This window comes from Aristolochia californica, unplaced genomic scaffold (genome assembly GCF_029961685.1).
Source record: "Aristolochia californica isolate CCGP_79_NKW_82.1479 unplaced genomic scaffold, dmAriCali1.0.hap1 SCAF_15, whole genome shotgun sequence".
Lineage (NCBI taxonomy): Eukaryota > Viridiplantae > Streptophyta > Magnoliopsida > Piperales > Aristolochiaceae > Aristolochia > Aristolochia californica.
This window is the reverse complement of record NW_027181826.1, coordinates 24,594,550-24,614,058: the sequence shown is the minus strand read 5'-3', so window position 1 is coordinate 24,614,058 and position 19,509 is coordinate 24,594,550. Positions and strand designations below refer to the sequence as shown.

At 39.4% G+C, this 19,509-nt stretch overlaps 1 protein-coding gene across 1 annotated transcript; it reads right to left on the bottom strand.

Moving 5' to 3' along the window:
- Positions 1 to 16,963: 16,963 nt before the first annotated feature.
- Positions 16,964 to 19,509, bottom strand: LOC137952318 (protein RGF1 INDUCIBLE TRANSCRIPTION FACTOR 1-like). The gene is made up of 4 exons (XM_068799454.1): positions 19,232 to 19,509; positions 17,889 to 17,963; positions 17,670 to 17,810; positions 16,964 to 17,595 (listed from the first exon to the last, which is right to left on the bottom strand). Exons 1-4 carry the CDS (start codon positions 19,421 to 19,423, stop codon positions 17,251 to 17,253), a joined length of 753 nt encoding a protein of 250 aa, XP_068655555.1. The 5' UTR covers positions 19,424 to 19,509; the 3' UTR covers positions 16,964 to 17,250.

Genomic DNA, 19,509 nt, shown 5'->3' with positions numbered 1-19,509 from the left:
TTATTTTATAAATAAATTTTATAAATTAATGATTTTGATGACGATAGTTTAATTTTTTCTAACTTAGGAAAAATTAAACCATCTTCGTCTTCCTCAAGCAGCGAGCCAGCGGGCAACGGCGGTGGTGACGGGCCAGTGGGCAACGGCAACGGCAACGGCAACGGCGGCGGGCAACGCCGATAGAGGCGGCGCTCCGACGGTACGCAGAGAGGGAGAAGAGAGGGAGGCCGAGTAGCTCTGCAATAGATGCTCGACCTCCCTTGTTTTGCGACGAAGGTCAAGAGGGAGAGGAGAGGGTGGATGGTTGTTAAACCAAAGCTGACAGCTGAAATCAAAGCCGAAGGGGGAAATCGATGCCGAATCGAAGTAGAAATTAAGAAATCGAAGCCCAAATGTCAAAATCGAAGAAAACCGAAACTGAAACAGGGGAAATCGCAAAAAATTGGAAGGTCTTTTGGGGGAAAAGATAATAGCATGAGGGAGAAGGGAGTGAGATGCCGAAATGGAGAAGAGACAGAGAGATAAGAGAGAGGGAGAAGCGAGCGAGAGGTTAGAGGGAGAGCGAGTCCGAGAATAAGAGAAGGACGTTGTAGAGAGGGAGACCGGAGAGAGAGAGAGTTCGAAGAGGGATGGTGGAGACAAGAGAAGGTTGCGGAATGAAAGAGAGCTGCAGGAACCAGAGAGCGAAAATGAGAGCGACGGTGTGCGAGAGACAGGGGCCCGAAAGAGCGTCCCGCGAGTATCATGTACATGATTCTCAAAATTGGGCAGAAAGCGCTTTCCGCCGTTTACTCTTGGGACATGAACTCCTGAGTCATAGATAATCATGTACATGACATGATCTTTGGCGCTCCCTAACGACATCAGGACATGAACTAAGTAATACGCTTGATCTTCATGTCATGAGTCATGTTGACTAACCCCCCTTCATTTGATCTTAGCTCAATCTTTGGTTTTCATAAAATAAAGACCCCCCACCCCTACTCATGGGAGCTACAGAGCATTTGAATCAATCCCATTAGGGTCTATGGATACACACGAGAGGAGGGTAATGGCATTTTTGTAGTTTAGACGAGTCTTGAAGGGTAATGATTTTTAAAAGTAGGGGAAAATGGGCAATGGACATGTACGTCTGATTGATTGTCAGGAATCAAAAAATAGATAGACTTGCATGACTCTATGGCCACCCATTAACATTTTTTTTAAAAAATATATTTATATTAACAAGAGAAAATTTACGAAGGAAGAGAGAGTATATCCCTTACAACAAGAGATTGTAATGAAACTCCCTGCTTGGCAAGTACATCAGCTGCCGAATTTGCAGATCTAGAAATGTGAGACTTAAAACAAAAAAATAATATTGCAATATCTAAAATCTCCTGAAATATGTCCCAATACCTCCATGGCGGAAGGGAATTATGCTAGCCCCAGCCAATCATTATCTTAGAGTCCCCTTCAATGTGAATAGAACCACTGCAGTTGTCTCTAAACACACGGACCCCATTAAGAAGGCCATGTAACTTTGCCGACATAGAGTCAAAGATGCTTAACGGACCAACATAAGAGAAACACTGATTTCCAAATGGATCCGAAATCACACTCACAAAACCAGCTATCCTCGGATTGCCAAAAGAAGAACCATCAAAATTGAATTTTAAGTAACCAACCTTTAGGGGAGTCCACTCCTTTATTACTTGAACCTTGGTCCCAATGTGCGTCCTTGCTAAATTACTCCAGTTATCTCGAATGGAAGTGCCCTTGAAAGAGCAGAAAGGGTTTTTAGTCAAAAGCCAGGTGGATATTTGCCATGTCACTCTTTCTGCTACTCTTTCTTCAGATTCACTTTTAGCATCGAACCTCCTTCTATTCCGTTCATTCCAAAGCCCCCATGGAATGAAACTAGCGCAAGCTGAGATTATCAATTTACCGAAACTAGGAAGGGGACAGCCAATGATCAACTTGCAAAAACCGATCAGATCAGCAGATATACTGAATTGCAACCCCAACTTGCATAAAACAAAAGGCGGATTTGGCTTCATTGTTGCAAAAAGGACATAGTAAGTCTATAGATGGGTGACTTCTTCTTCGGAGCATATCCCTAATTTTTCTTCTACCCCTCCTGCATATTCCCTTTGTGGGCCCAAACAAGATTCGAATAAAAATTGTTCATCAGAAATGTAGAATAACATATAAACCCTTAATTCGAAACTAGTGAATGTCATTAAATTATTTTCAATTAATTTAAGCCACTTCCATGGGGTGCCCTACCCTACATGGCAAGTGTCAATCAAAGAAAATGTGGATCCACCATGTGAGCAAACATCCCTCCATGCAAGCTCCACTCGTCAGTCTAACAACCCATCTATTCTCCACGTTCACTCGCAGCTGAAACTCAATCCAAACAAAAGATCATCTCCATCACCTTCGCAATCTTTCGCCCCATAATTGCATATAAATTCTCAACCCAACCATGGTTCTCTGCATCGAATTTGCAGTCCAACGACAACAATGGCGTCGAACAAAAATCTCCTCCTTTGCCTCGTGCTGCTCTCCGCATCAGGTTATGGGAACTAATCCTAACTGAATTTATGTTTCTGGGTTTTGTGTTTTACTTGCAGAGGATGTCAGAAGAGTCGATGGAGCTCTGTGTCAAGTTCGGTGCAGAACGTTCAGGGGACTGTGCTTTAGTAATACTAACTGTGCTGCTGTGTGCAGAAATGAAGGTTACGGTTATGGAAAATGCTTTCATCACTTCCCAAGGAGATGCTACTGTATGAAACCTTGTTGATGGAGTGATCATAGTGGTTGAATTGTCTGCGTTGATCTTGCTCGCCGTGGATATGTTCTAAGTTGCTTCAGCAGTTTACTTTCGTCTTGCAATAAAATTATGTCTACTGTTTTATCTTATTGTCATAAACCTTTCCTTGTAGATCGTCTTTGCTGTTTCTATGTATAAACAATTCCAGGATTTCCGAGAATCGGATCAAAAATATTTTTGGAAGCAGAATTTGGCATCCCAGAAAATACGAAGACAGATCACTGAAGAAATGTGAAAATTGTAGTAATCGTTTCTGGTGAAACCGGCAAGAAATTGATTTGAGTTTCTGGTATGCAGTCTGTTGGTATGCACCTTCGTCTTCCTCCATTGATACAAACAATGGAAATGAAGGGAGAAAAAAGAAAAGACGAAAAGCTAAGTTTTTTTTTTTTTCTTCCTCTCCGATTTTCTTCTTTTTCTTTATTACCAATATGTCGGAACTGTAACATGATCACTTTTCATGGTTTTATGGGTAATTCGAGAAAATAATTTTTTCTTATTAATAGAATCGAGAGCGCCAGAAATCACAAAAATGAATCTTTTATTTCAGAAATCAGTCGCATGCAGAACCGAATAGACTAACAAGGAACTTGGCAGAAGCACTTGTGGGGGATCCCCTGACATTTCCCGTCCCTGTATCCAACCTTATTACACGCCATTACGCACTGAGTCTTCAGAAGACATATCCCTTTGAAATCAGGGAGCTTCAGCCAGCAAAACCCAGCTTCCACAATCAACTTCTCTGCAAATGCCATTACCGGACAAAAACGAACAAATAAGAAGAAGAAGAAGTAGACGAAGAGAGGGTTCTATCTAATGGGTTTGTGTTAGAACCATGAAAGACTCCATCTGAAACAAATTAGACGATTGAAAAGGGGAAGATTCAGTGTTACCTGACGAAAGAAGGAGCATGAAGGAGAGGATGAAACAGGCCAGAAGCTTCTTCTTCATCTCCATCTCCATCACTTCAAAAGCCAGAGCCCTTGGTTTGTAGCGAGAGAGATGGGTAATGAGTATCGCAATTTATAGAGCAAATTGAATGCGTTACGAGACGTAATTGTAAACCTGTGGTGTTGACAAGACAATTGGGGAAAATTCACTAATTTAACTTCTGTGCACAAATATGCCACGTAAAGTGACACGTCATTAGTACACCACGTCATCCTGATACATCATCGAATAAATATTTAAAAATAAAATTAAAAATACTTAATTAATTAATTTAATAATATTTTTAAATATTTTCTAAAATTTTTAAATATTTTAGAAAAATATTTTTAGGATTAAAATAAATTTAAAAACGAGAATATTATTATATATAAGGTAATAAAACTTGTACTAATAAATTAAAATTTTACACTCTAAAATAATTTTTAATATTTTTAATTAATTAATACGAAATTTATGTTTTGTTATTATAAAAAAAAGGTAGAATATTTGTACCTAAAAATAAGAATGTTAAAACTAAATTATTTTTTACTAAATATTGTATTAAATTAAATAATATCTTAAAGTAACATAATTACATTAAGATATTACTTAAAATAAAGTATTAATTATATTAAAAAATATTTTGAAATAATTAAAATCAAATTTTATATTTTTTATTATATTAAAGTAAAGTAATGAAATGAAATGTGCAAGAATTTTTAAAACCAGAAATTAATATTTAAAAAAAACTTAATCACAAAATACCCTAAATCAATCATAAAAAAAGAAGAAAAAAAGGTAAACTGAAGTGGATGGCTTATGTGGCATTTAAGGACGTGCAAGGTGATGTGTCATCCTGTAGGGAGAATGATATGGCACACCTATGACGTATCAATTGACTTGGCATAAGACTCTTCAAGTGCCACTATGGCATAAGTTTATGTGTCAATTATGACTGTACATTTTATCGGTCAAAGTTAGGTATTTACGTAAATAAGTTAAAAAGTTAGGTTATTAGTGTTATTATGTTAAAAAAAATTGGGTAATATGTTAAAATTTCCTGCAGGAAATTTAAGTCAGTTGGCCACGTTGAACTGCGCATTTAATCCTAACGGGTTGAGTCAAAGGAGCAGGAACAGAAGAGAGAATTTGGAATTTGGAATTTGGATATGCCGGTTTCATTCTTCCTGAACTGCTCTTTTTTTTTTTCTAAAGTGGGTAATGGGAAGACTAGAATATTAGGTAGTAATATGGGATATCCGTATGCATAATGCCTGCTTTCCAGGCTAGAAAAACAGCTTCAGCTCCTTTGCTGGAAGATGGAGGTTCTCTAATAGAGAATCACAAGTTAACAAAAAGAATAAAACTAGGAAGGGATTGCAAGGAAGAACATTCCCATAGCTTTCTAAAGCATGTATTTTAAACTTGAGTTACTCATTTTTGAGTAAGGAAATACAACATGAGAATGTAAATTGTGGTACAGTAGTAAAGAAAAAACCAAAAGTGAACTCGGTCTACTCAACTGTTATCTCCAAAAGGGTGGTCAATCTAGGTCTTTTATATCTCCTCCAAAAGCAAAGAGGAGGAAACGATACTTACAGATGAAAGGGCCATCGCAGGCTCCAGCAAAACCATTACTTCTCTCCTTCTCAATCGAACCCTAAACCCCAAACAATCCACGACCCTATGCTATCAACTCTTTCTATGTCTATTTTTTCTTACTGTAAATATGAGACCTCTTTTCCTCCTTATCTGTTTGTCACGTGAATGAAAATATGAGACCCCTTTTCCACCTTTGCATTGAAAAGCTTTCGTAACGGTCCGTATATGGGGGGGGTCTAGGTATCTTAGAAGCAGAGATTTGGTGTACCTATGTTTCTGGATATTCAATCTTATGTGTATGTGAACCATATGTTCTATTTAATTTAGTTTTATATTTTGATAGACGACTCTTGATTGCCTTGGAAAAATGCTTAGACAAGTACAGAACAAACATATCTTGGTCTCTGTAAATCTCAAAACAAAGAAAGAAAGAAAAGCCTCCTTGGGCAATCCGCTATTGATCATAGCTTTTAGCTAGGGGTTTACATCAGAATGTCTATTGGATTATTGTAGAAAGAGTTTGGACATTTGTTATGGTCCCGGATCTGGCATATGAATTTGTAGGGAGGAAGGAGAGAAAGACAAAAATAAAGCCAAAGGGAAGCTTGAAAACCTTAGGTTCTTTGAGGAGAACGCTCACCCTTGAGTTCATTGAGGACAACTCAAAACCCTTCTTTATGCTAAATCAATGCTTCTCTTTCTCACTACTCTTACCCTTAAATAGGGTTCACCCTTACAAGGTTTAAAATAAAATATTACAAAAATACCCCTATAAATAAAATATTCCAAAAATGCCCCTATGACCAATTAATTCTTTAACTGAAATAAAATAAAGTAAATTAAATAAAAATAATTAATTTAATAATATTATTGCATGCATAACATTACACCTCTCTTGGGAGAAAGAGCTTGTCCTCAAGCTCGAAGGTAGGGTTTACTTGCCCATGCTGACGTTTCCACCTATTTCCAAGTCGCATCCGTGGTATATGTGTCAGCCCTCTAGACGAAAAAATTGGAGAATTTCACCTGAGAAACAAATTTTATTTATTTATTTTTATCAACACTGCTAGTATCACTTGCTGTAGCATAGCTCAATACGGATAAACAACCAAACAACAAGTTGAACTATCACCTGCTCCAAACTGGCAACTTCTGCTTTGATATTAGCAGGAACAACTTTCAAGATTGTTGTTCCTTCGGTGAGGTTGTTTCCTTCGAGACCTTGCCTTGGGATGGTCCAACCATCGCATTGGGAACCCAGGTCATGGGCATGGCTTCATGCTATGAGAATTCTCTTTGCCTTCTTGGGGAGGGGAAGCTATGGTTGACTAGAGTCTTTTCCAATTTTCAGAAGCACAATGATACTCTAATTGCTTCTCTAGCCAGCTCTTTGTGTTCGTGGTTTCCAATTTGATTGATCAAGTTGTTGTCAGTCATGAATTTGATACGCAAGATCCTGGTTACTGCATTGTCAATTCTGCTCATGGGAATGACTTTGCTGCTCACAAGATTGGTTAGGTCATCAATGAATCCAATGAAGTTATACCCCACCATTACCATGTCGATTCCAGCTTGAATTGCAACAGCCATAGAGGACGAGTAGTTGGTGTGAGGTGGGTACGTGATTCTATCAACTCCTTGCCAGACATCATAGTAAGCCTCATAGTAAGCAGGTATGTGAATACTCAGCAGTGAATGGAAGTTGATTATGGTGAGGTACTTATTGATCCCTTTCTGGTTGCCGCCATCACCAAGAAAGTGCTTCTCACAGGCAACAACCTTCTTTTGTCTAGCAACATAAGGAGCACCCAGGCGTCCACCTTGAAGGATTCCTCCTTGTAAACCAGAGAAGATCTTTGTCATCTCCTCGACAATCTTTGGATCAAAAGCATCTATTACAGGCTGAGAAAAATATCTTTGAAATGCAGGTCCATGTAAAGGTGTAAGATCAACCCCATAGTAATTATGTTGTTGCCAAAAGAGGGTCTTGTTTGCAATTTCAATATACAAAAATTCATCATTGAAGGGAGCCAAGTGTATCCTCCCAAATAATGAAAGAATACCACTACCAGCACCAACGTCAACAACAACACGATCATGGAAATCTGAATGGTTCTCAATTACTGCCAAACAGTTGTCAAGATTTCCAAAATTAAGTGCACCGTTTTCATTCTGCATGGCCACTGTTTTTAGCACTGGTTGTTGGCTGTCTAGCAACAATTTTTGTTGCACTGTCACAACAACATTGTGTCCTTGGTTGTCTAGCAGCAATGTGTGTTGCACTGCGACAGCAGCACTGTGTCCTTGGCTGTCTAGTAACAATGTCTTCTGGACTGTCACAACAACATTGTTTGCTTGGATGGCTAGCATCACTGGATTCAGCAGTGGCACTGTTGGCAGCATTGTGTTCTGCAGTGTCAAAACATCAACATCATTTATACTCTATTCAGAAGCCGCCCAGAATTTAATAGTTTTCCCGTCAACAGTCATAAAAATCATTCCCCACAGCATAACATTCAAAATATGGCTACGAGAACTTCTCAAAATCAATGGTATTAAGACAATCTTTACCAAAGATAACTCTGCCACATATGATTTCAATTGAGATGAGATCAAAGACTGGTAATCCATTGAATACACCATGAGCAGCATCAATGTTCCCCCCATGCACAAGCACATTCAAGTCTTGTCTCATTTGGTCAAAGTCAGAATTTCCCAGGTGGTGCTCAGGTGCATTATATTTTGCAGTTTGTAGTTTTTGCTGGGGTGCCCTTATCTTCACTGCAATAACAGCAGCAATAATAAATATCAACATCATCTTGGGCTCAAGAGCTCCACTACTGGTACATGCAGTAAGAACATAAATTATTTTTGTTGTTGTCCCTGTTCAGCTAAAATTAGCTACATCCTGCAAAGGACTATATGTTGTGCCCACAACAACAGATAATTGTGCGTCATAAGTCACTGCTGCTACTACTTGCAGAATTATCAGCACTGTGTTCAGCAGTGGCACTGTTGGCAACACTGTGTTCTGCAGTGTCAAAACAATGTCTTACAATCCAGCAATGCATTGGAGTGAGCTGGAACAATAGGTGGAACTTTCATTCTTCCAATAAACACTGCTATGGTACTGGCCTAAAGATGGACCTATTAGTGTTCTGTTGACCAATTTGTGTTCATAGATCTGAACAACAATAATCACTGCTACATGTCCTTGATTCTCATGAGCTATAGATGCACCCTGTGATTCATTTTCATTTTCTACATATTCTAGGTGTTGCTCATCTTCATCACTTCTAATCGGTTTTATTTTTTTCTTTTGAGTCCATTTTTCTATTGCCACAACAACAACAACTAAAGTCCAAACTCATAATCCAACCAATTTATCTACTTGAGCCCCTACCCTTTGCCATTTCTCTCAACCTCTAAATAACACATTGAGCTTCTTCTGATCTCTTATCAACCAACCCAATACAAGTAGCAACAATTGGTGAATGCCCAGCCACCAACATCTCAATGCAAAACCCAATCTTATCTTCCAGTTGCTTCCTTTTACATAATCTATGAACAAACACTGTAAAGCTGAAAGCATTGGGAGATATACCATTGTTTTGCATTTTCCTGAAAACCCATTTTTCATCTTCAAACTTATTTTTCATCTTCAAACTTTAGTGCCTTGCAGAAGCCTTCTACCACATCCGTATAGATTACAATTTCAGGGATTGTACCCTTTTTACGCATTAACCCAAATAGCTTCATAGCTTCTTGAATCAAATTGTCCTTGCATAGGCCATCTAGCACTGCAATGACATTGGGGATGAACCCCATTTCTTTCATTTTCCTGAAATTCTCGTCAGCATCTTGAGGCGATAGAGTCGGTGAGGCAGCTACATGTAGTTCAGAGTCTTTGGTGAAATTTTCTTGGAGGGGATTTGTTGTCGTTTGGTTACAGTGTTTTTCATTACCAAGTTCAAATAGATCGTCATATGGATCCTATGGCTCCCCCTTTCGTTCCCTAAGGGTTCCTTGGGACAAATGCACCTCAGACTCTTTACACATACATTTCATCCAAAAAAATAAACTCTTCAATCTCATCCCTTCCAACCCTACTGTTTTTGAAGTATTTTCCTCTGGCGAAGACAACATTACTGTTTTCCGATGGGGAACAATAACAACATGAAAATTTTCGAAGGATTGAATGAAAATGCACCCTTACAATTATTTTTCCTATCTTCCCAAAGGATTGAATCAAATTAATAGGTCGCAGAGACTTACCCCAACAGTAGTGGAAATTGGGTTTCTGTTGTTCTGCTGAGAGGTAGATTGAGAGTGAGAGTGAGAGTTTGGAAGCCAACGCCCACTGAAATTTTGTCCGACGGAGCTGACGGAGCCTCCACTTTTTTTGGTGGCGAACAACAGTCCTTTGGGGCTTCACCGTTTGGAGATTATCCGAGACAGAGGGCTCTTGGAAACATATCCTGGTCGGAAGAGTCGCCAAAAATATTTCTTTCTCTTGTTCGGGAAGGAGTTTTGTTTGCCGTGAGCAGGAGTAGATTGATTTCGGATTTTCTGGGTCCTTCTCGGAGATTTTCATGGTTCCCGATTTTGGATTTGAGGTCGCACCCAAATCGTCCACAGCGACTTCAGATGGTGAACAGCAAGATGAGGATTTCCCTGCTCGAGAAATTTTTCATTTTTCTGGCCCGTGGCCTATCTTCCCGTCGGAGACAGCATCTACTGTCTTTCCTTCTGTGAATTTTTTGTGCTCGGACAATTTAGGTCGTATGACCTTTTTTGTGGCATAGAGTTTCTCCCTTGCAGAAATTTTAATGGAAGTTGCACGCCATACAACGTCAAATGCTAAACACCATGCGCGTATTTCTTCCAATTGATTGTGCATGACAATCCATTTTTCTTGGGACATAGAATCGCTCATTGTGTTCCCGCTTTGATACCAGTTGTTATGGTCTCGGATCTGACACATGGATTCGTAGGGAGGAAGGAGAGAAAGACGAAAATTAAGCCAAAGGGAGGCTTGAAAACCTAGGTTCTCTGAGGAAAATGCACACCCCTGAGCTAATTGAGGAGAATTCAAAACCTTCTTTATGCTAAATCAATGTTTCTCTTTCTCATTACTCTTACCTCTTAAATAGGGTTCACCCTTACAAGGTTTAAGATAAAATATTACAAAAATACCCTTATAAATAAAATATTCCAAAAATGCCCATGTAGCCTATTAATTCTTTAACTGAAATAAAATAAAGTAAATTAATGTTATTGTGTGCATAACAAGATTCTCTTATGTGTCTCTCAGATAATTTGTTGTTCTTCACCTATTGCTAGTCATTCCATAATAGAATAAATCGTGTGATTGAAGAAATCAGTGAGAGTGTAGAAATCTATGCATGATTACAATCCCGAGATTTGTAGAAACAATTATATAAATATACATTGTTTGATTCAATTGAATCAAAATTTTAAAAAATACCTTTCTCCCATTTTTATATGGTATCAGAGCCCACTGTCTTGTACATTTTTTGGCAAAATGTGTTACAACTGTTGTTCATATAATTAAAAAAACTATACATGCTATTAAAAAAAGAGTAAATTGATTGTCTCCTAGATTGTTAATCTGTAAATAGAATGAATCGCGTGCTTAGAGTTTGTAATCAAATAAAATTTGTATATACTATTGAATCTGTCAATAAAATTTGTATATACTATTGAAAAAAAATTTAATCACTTGTCTCTTAGATTGTCAATCTGTAAATAGAATGAATCACGTGATTAGAGTCTGTAACATAATGAAATCGCGTGACAGAAAAAATTAGCGAGATTGTAGAAATCTAAGCGTAATTGTAGACGCGTGATTATAGTCCCGAGATTTATAAAAACAAATGTATAAATATACATTGTCTTATTTAATTGAATCGAGATTTCTAGAAATAGATTGCTCCCGTTTTTACATGGTATCAGAGCCTACCTTCTTTTACATTTTTGGGCAAAACGTGTTTCAACTGTTGTTCATATAATTAAAAAAAAATTGTACATAATATTAAAAAAATAGTAAATTGCTTGCCTCCTAGATTGCTAATCTGTAAATAGAATGAATCGCGTGATTAGAGTATGTAACAGAATAAAATTTGTACATACTATTGAATCTGCCAATAAAATTTGTACATACTATTATAAAAAAGAGTAAATTGTTTGCCTCTTAGATTGTTAATCTGTAAATAGAATGATTCGACTGATTAAAGTCTGTACAAAATGAAATTATGTGTTAATTCTGTGTAAGGCATTAATTAAATCCAACAACTTAACAATTTTGTCCTTTGAGCTGTATTTTTTTTGTTGGATCTAGATGTGGTTCCCTTATTTTTAAACCATATTCACATAAATCAGTCAAAAAATGAATTGAAAATTCATTTTTCTTTTGCATCCTTTGTTGTATTATTTTGTTCTCAAACTATGCTCTTGATTACTAACATGAAAATCAGAATGTCTCCATCAGCTTTAGTGTTTTATCTTAGAATAGACTGGGAAAAAACCAATTACATTTGAATCTTTTGCTCCCATAAAACTAGTTAGCTTGTGTGAACTTTTGTGAAGTTGTCTCACTTTTCTGCCCCTTTTGATGGGTCTGCTTGAGTCATGTCATTTGACTGCCTTTTACTCCATTTTCTTTCAAATCTCTAATGGTTTATTTTTCCATATCAAATATGAAGACCTCCTAAAGCCTAATTGGGGCAAATGTGCCTTTGACTGAAAAAATGATGAAATTTTGGTTTTAATTTAATTGTTTGGTTTTTCTTGGTGCTTACTGTTGTTTCAAAATACTTATCACGCACTTATGGTTTACTTACGGTTGATTAGTCACATTCCTAGATTCTCTGGTTTCAAAATGTTACCAATAAGCCCTTCTTATTTTGAGTTTAGTCGACCTTCTACTTTTCTCAAGATGGTAAAAAGATAAGGAAACTTATTGTTAGAAATTAGATACCTTAATTTAATACTAATAAAAGCAATAATAATCACGGAAGAAGAAATAATCAAATACTAAAATTACAAAGATCTATAAAAGTTCGCTTCAAGGTGAGACTACGTCTTGTTTTCCGCCGCAACAATAATTCACTATGATGATGAAGTAGTTTACAAGAGAAATCTCATACACTCAAGTGTTTTTCTCTAACCTTTCTCTATATCAACTGATGATCCTTGATGATAACCCTAACAATAGTATCCCCAAATATAAAGAGAAAATCTCCATGTTAATATTTAACTTTTGCAGATAAGAGTGAAGCTCTTATACCTTGACATGATAATTCTTGAGAAAGTTGAAAGGAAACAGCCATGGTAAGTCAGCTCCTCTTCTGTCTACTACCCACCCTGGCAGTATTCCCATCAAACTTGGGTTTTCTTCAAGTTTCAGTACTCGTCCTTTCTTTTCTTTGATACATTATAAGATGTGACCACCACCCTTATTTTTGCTTGTCACGTGAATGAAAGCATTTTCCACCTTTGCCTTGAAAATCTTTCCTAACGGTCCAGATGTGGGGTCTAGGTATCATAGAAGCAGAGATTTGGTGTACCTTTGCCTTCTGTGTATGTGAACCATATGTGGTGTATTGCTCTTTTTTTTTTTTCTATTTATTTTTGTTTTATATTTTGATAGACGACTCTTATTGCCTTAGAAAAGTCTGCTTGGGCAATCTGCCACTGATCACAACTTTTTGCTAGAGTTTGCCACTTCTTCCAAAATGGGAACCCTAGCTATATGTGTCTTCTTCCACAAACTATCAAATTACCCTCATCACCAAATAGTTTTCTTTTGAAAAAAACCCTAATATATAAACCAAGTAACCACTTGACTCCATGAATTCCACTTACCAAACTTTTGTTCCCTAAAATTGTGTCCAAGAGTGGGTATTTTGGGTTTTAAGGTATTTTATATCGATCGATCATTTTTAAAAGAACGATAAATCAAATTACTAAACCATTTTTTCACAAAATCATCAATTATTTTCTTAAAAAAAAATACCCTATGATTGTATCTAGGGGTGGTGGATGTTTCAATTTTTTAAACATCCCCCATAAGGCAAAAAACATGAGATAAGACACTTACCCTAATCTCTCCATTTATACTTAACTATTCAATACTATACTATAAGCCCTTATTGGTAAGCAATACTGAAATTTGAAATGAATGGCAAAAAGGGTAAATTTGTGGGAAGATGGTCGAAGCATGGGAAAATGATGGGACCTGAATAGCCCAAGGAAATATCCCGTCTTGTGCATGGCAGAGGACACAGGGAGGAGGTGGTGGAGATATTTGCCATCTTCCCCACCCCCAAAAACCCTAATTAAAACCCCTGTCTCTTTCATGATGCCCACATAAATAAATGTATGCACAGGGTGGTCAGGAGAGAGAAGCATCTGTTGCTTCAATAATACAACAAAAAAGAGTTCTCTCAGTGGTCAAAAAGAGAACAGGAAGCCGCCAAGGGAGTGAATGAGGGTGTTGAGGCACGTGGAAAGCTGCCATGGCTTCTTCCTTTCTTTCGTCTGGATCAGACTCTGCTGCTTCCTCTAAAGAGTTAGTGAGGGGAGAGCAGAGCTGGAGCCGAAGCTTGTGGTCATGGAGATTTGTTCAAATTGATTAGAATACCCTTTATTCAATTCAGGAGGGAATTCAGGAGGGGGGAGGCGATCAAAAAGCCTGTGAATTGATTCAGCTAGCCAACAAACAACCACTGCTACTAGGGCTTTTTCAAAAAAAATAAAAATAAAGAGAAAAACCAGGGTTTGAATGGACAGAGAAGAAACTAGGGCTTTCAAGTCAAAACTCCCTAAACTCCCTATAGAAAGCTAGAAATGTGTAGGCTTTATAAAGAATCATGGGGACTTGTTACAGCAAAATAAATTTTAAAATAAAAAAACCAGTGGGAACTCTCAGCTGATAACCCTTTGCTCTACTCAGATAGGGACTGCTCCCAATCTCCCCTCTGGCAGAAATCATTCAAATCCCTTGAAACCAGAACCCTTTGGATTTTCTCTGTCATCTCACTTAGATACTGCCATCCTTCCATGTTCGGTGTCTTTCTGTATCAAGAACAGTGCATGAAGTAGGGTTGGCGGAGAAACTGTAGATAAACAGGAAAAGGGTCTCGATAAAAAAGGAATGAATCCCTTGTTGAAGCTGTAAGGCTTTTCTCAAAAACAGTTTGACTGCGTTTCTTTCGGCTTCTTCCTTGGGCTGAAAATAGTTATTTACAGTAACGGGAATCGTCTCAGATGAATGGTTTTCTTAATAGTTTACCCATGAAATCATCAGAGACTGATGAGTGGAAAAAGGTTACGGGTGAGTACGGGGAGCCTAAGCTGTAAAGCAGGCGTGAACTTTGAATTCAGCAAGAAAGAGTGAGACAAAACAAGAAACTCCAGAAAATCGCCAGACAGTCCCAGTAAAGCTTCATCAGTGATCAGTTCTGTAATACAGATTATGACCTAAAGAATAAGAACTATCTGGGTTGTATCAAATTCTATCGAGCAGACGAGGCATTTTCATCGCCCAGAAAAGGCCTTGGTCCCTGCTTCTCATCCATAGTCGGTGACTCGGTGTTCTTCCATAGATCTCGAGTCTCGACACAAGTACCAAACCCAGATAGCTAAAACAGGAAAAATAATAATCCGTAACTCAGCTTCTGTAATCGAGGATTTAATTAGTTCAAGCCTGATCGATTTACGTGCAGACTGCGTGACTGGCGAAGTTTAATAAAACAACCGCACCACAGGAAATAAGAAGTCTATAATGGCGGAATAATCACTAAAATTACGAATCCGGTTTCCAAAAGGGTCAATAGGGTGGTCCCGTGAAGTTTCTCTGTACGACTGGCCGACGCCGGCGAGACGACGACGTGTGTGCCGTCAAGGTGTTTGTATTTGGTCCAATGAGAGAAGAATACCACATGGCGCTCCTTTCACGCCCAATGCCGGACCGCGTCGTCTCCTGAGGTGCTGCCTCCTGCTGTTGCTTCTGCGTCTGCCGCCCATGACTGTGAATTTCAAGGTGAATGTCATTTGCGCGTTGCCTCCAAAAGGAGGGAGAAGACTGCGGAACCCACTGGGAAACGACGTCCCTTTTCAGGTGACATGACGCCTACGGCGTATAAATAATGGAATCGACCAACCCCCACTTGTGCAAATTGTTTCTTTCTCTCCTCCCTTCTCGAAGTTGTTCACACCTTGAACGGCGAGGCCGCAACCTATCTCTCTGCTTCCCGCTGCATGGGCATTCATGGCGCCCATAACAAGCCCACGCCAGCCTCCATCAGCTCGCCCTCCACGTATCGTTCCGTTTCTCTGCATGTAGTCGTCTTTCTTAAGCGCCTTCCTCTTGACGAAGAAAGGGAGACGTAGGAATGGCTGCTCCTGTCGCAGTTGTATCTGTCTCTGCAGCATCTTCGTCTACTCGTCTTCTGCTCTCTCCGAGTGAGTGGAGATTTCTACACCTGTATTGTGACAGGCCAGCATCGGGTCCGGAGAGAAATCTCAATTGGGGAGATGGGGTAAGGCTGGTTCGATCTGGTATTCAGAAGATTTCAGCTCCAGAAGATGATGAAAGTTGAATTAGTGGTCGAATCGAGAGGGTATTCAAAGCTGAGAGATATTAAGAAAGAAAAACGATAAAATTGGAAATTTCGATTATAAAAATTAGACCAAGTATAACAACAAAAACGAAGATTTTAAGATTTGGATCCTAAATTAGCTACACATTGGTTTAATTAGTGACAAAATTTCAATTAATATGCATTATAAATCTTACATTAGTGTTTGCAAACAACAATTTCCTGAGTTCATCACATTTCTTACGATGCATCAAATTAATCCTTCAAGTTTCCTATTTCAAATAAAAATATTATATAAATTAATAAATAACATTAGATATAGCATGGGATAGGTGAGCCCATCCTTGGATTAGGGTATATTTTTAATTTGATTTTTTTTTCGAAAAATTAAAGAATGAGGAGAAATACAGACTACAGCGGACGAAAACGCCAGTTCTTGACCAGCGTCGTCGTCACTTTCCCTTTTGTCATCTCGAGAATCAATGTGCAATCGCTGCATATTTGGCCTCGAGAAGCTCTTCGCAATTTGGAGCCCTCTTGTCCTTCCTAGTCAACCCAAAGATAATCCATTCCTGCCTGCTACAACAACCTTTTATTTCGAAACCCGTTCGATTCCATCAACAATGGCGCCAAAAACAAACACTCCCTTCTTTCCTTCTTTATTTAATTTTCCCAGTTTTCAGGAAACCTGCTTCGTTCCAGTAAAAATCGCCTGACCCACTGCCGGCCTCGCGTACGGTCGGCGAAGACATCCTCACCACCCCTCCGTCACGGGTTGCCGGTTGCCGGTTGCCGGTTGGCAGTTGGCACGGCCGTCTTCCCCTTCTATGTGCTTTGTATTCGTTCCCGCTAGTCTGATCACATGCATGTCCTACTCCTTCCTTCTCTCTCGCTAAAGAAGACGATGGATGAAAATTAAGCCATGAAAATGATGAAAGATTGAGAATATTTATAATTATTATATATTTTATATAAACGCGCATTCCATTACAAGAGATTACAAAATTGGTGGCATAAAGGCCTTTCGGCCACCGGGTTAGTAATGGACACTGCAGCCCCTTCCCCTTCCTCCAACCATGAGCAGCTAGTCCACAGTACAGTCAGGACTCTTACCGGCCCGTCTTCCCACAAAAACCAAAAGTAAAATAAAAATTATGGTGATTATAATAACAACAACTAATATTACTTAGTTCAATAAGACTATCTCGATATTAATCAGAACAATGGCGACTCCTGTACTTCTGTTTTTCTGTCTTGATGTCTCTCTCCATTGTTTTAAGAAAGAGGAGACCTGTGAGGCTCTCCTTTACGCCTGCTCAGAGATATCATAATCTTGGGGAAAAGCCCGTTGTTCTTCTTCTTCTTGACCACCACCTCGGAATCCTCACAGACACCCGGATTGCCGCCGAGCCTGGGGTTGCTGCTGGAGCTGGAGCAGGAGGAGCCTTCCAGGTACTGCAACGAACCCTCCAAGACGGAGCTGGGCGTCGTCTCGCCGTCCTCCACGTCCGTCCCATCCATCCGCAGCCCCTCGAACTGGGAGAATGCGAACTCCGACTCATTGTCCGTCATGTACAGAATGCTCGACAGGTTCCCCGCGTGATCCACGACTCCCTCCACCTGCATCGCCGTACCAAAATCATAACATGTTCAACATTACCATCAAAAGAAGATAAAAAACCTCCAATCATGACCTTGCAGGAGAGAGAACAGTAGTGATAAGGTTCTTGCAGCAGCCTCTCGCAGCTCAGGCAAATGTTCCCCGACCCCTTACATGGCCGCGTCTGCGGCCTCTGATTCAAAAACACCACCTTCGCGTTATTGATCGTGTATGGCTGCAATTTACCAAAAATCAATCCCAATTACGTTAATCACCCAATTACAGCAAACAAACCACATTGTGTAATACATACCTGGACGTAAGAGCAGTCAATCAGCTTCTCCAGATCATCCAACCTAACCACGTCATGGTACACGTATCTCCTCACCTGTTAAACAATCATATTAATGAAAAAAGGAGATTAAGATAACCATGGTGTCTCGCGAGGGCCAGGGGCCCACTGAAAACATCTGACACGTCAGACTCTGACGCCCTGTGCCAGTCAAAGGCATCTTTCAGGTCCAACGTTGACTAATTATGGTTGTAAGCAATGATTAGCTGAGTAAGATACTGTAACTGCCCTTACTCAAACCCATCCCATGGCCCACAATATGTACACAGGCCCACAGCCTGACACCAATCGCTGTCCTCCACGATGAATCCGATTAGCTGCCCGATTAATTAGAAGAGAGGTGCGGTGAATATCGGCCATCTGAGGTGCATGCACCGAATAAATGGTGTATGCGTCAGTAATTATTTAGATTTTGGTTTTTTAATGTGTGCTTAGTTCAAGACTGGACGGACGAAGAAATGACGGTTATGACCCTTGCACGAAGGCGGCGAAGCGCCGACTTGCGATTTAAAAAAGGAACCGTCCCCGGATGGGAAATTGATGGAAAAAAGACAGAAATATGTGAGAAATGGGAAGAAATTAAATTCCCGATAACGACAAATTGAAAGTTTTATTCCAGGAAAACTGCAGAGTGGTAAATTGACCGAAGTCGTGGACAGATACTCGAAATTCAAAAAAATTCAGAGAAGATGAAACGAGGAAATTAAATTCCTCGGAAAAAATTAAAGAAAAAGAGAGTTGAGAGGAAAAAAAGGGCAAAAACACTGCGGCGGCCCCAATTTACGACGGAAATTCGGAAAATAAAGTATTAAAATATTTACATAATTAATTACGAATGAAGATCCAGTGTCCATGGGAAATCATCGGCGCAAGCAGAAGAAGAAAAAGAGACGAGAATCGAAGGACTGGGATGGGATGCTTCAGAAGAAAAAGTAAATTAAAACTTGTTTGACAAGAATGAAAATGATTTAAAGCAATAAAGCAAGAAAATCGATAGAGAAGAGCTGGTGTGAATGCGACTCGTGATGGTCTGTTGAAGACGGAATTAAATAATCAAAATGATAACCGGAATTGAACAAACAGGTCATATCCCATACTCTAATTACAAGAAGAAGAAGAAAAAAACCTAGTGGAATGGAAACGAATCGATGGATCTCAGAAACACCCACTACTAAAGCACTGACGAAACCAGCCGAGCAGAGACAGAACTCAATCAAATTCAGCACGGAGGAAGCGTCGCTGAGAAGAAGACGAGAATTTGGCAACGGAGGAGAATTGAAGTCGTGGAAGCCGTAACACAGTACCTGCAAGAGGGGGTGGGAGCGATGAGAAGGGAGACAATTGGAGCAAATGCTCCTGCAACAGCACAAACAGAAGATGTTCTTCTCGTTCTTCCGGGCGGAGTCGTGGGTCACACATAGCTCGAAGAACGTCTCCGTCATGAGGCCCCGCAGCCACGCCGGCCGACCCTCCGGCTCCCCGAATTGATTCACCATCGCCGGAGCTTAATCTCGCTAGGGGGAGCTTGCTTTAATTTCTTTTTTCTTCTTCTTTTTTTAGTGGTAGCAGCAGGAGTAGACGG

What these genes read in the sequence shown, in the direction of transcription:
- LOC137952318 (XM_068799454.1), bottom strand. Translation starts at nt 19,423, where the DNA reads ATGGTGAATCAATTCGGGGAGCCGGAGGGTCGGCCGGCGTGGCTGCGG. An exon ending in GCTCCCACCCCCTCTTGCAG is followed by an intron (nt 17,964 to 19,231) that starts GTACTGTGTTAC and finishes ATTGTTTAACAG; the next exon opens with GTGAGGAGATACGTGTACCA. An exon ending in ACTGTTCTCTCTCCTGCAAG is followed by an intron (nt 17,596 to 17,669) that starts GTCATGATTGGA and finishes ACGGCGATGCAG; the next exon opens with GTGGAGGGAGTCGTGGATCA.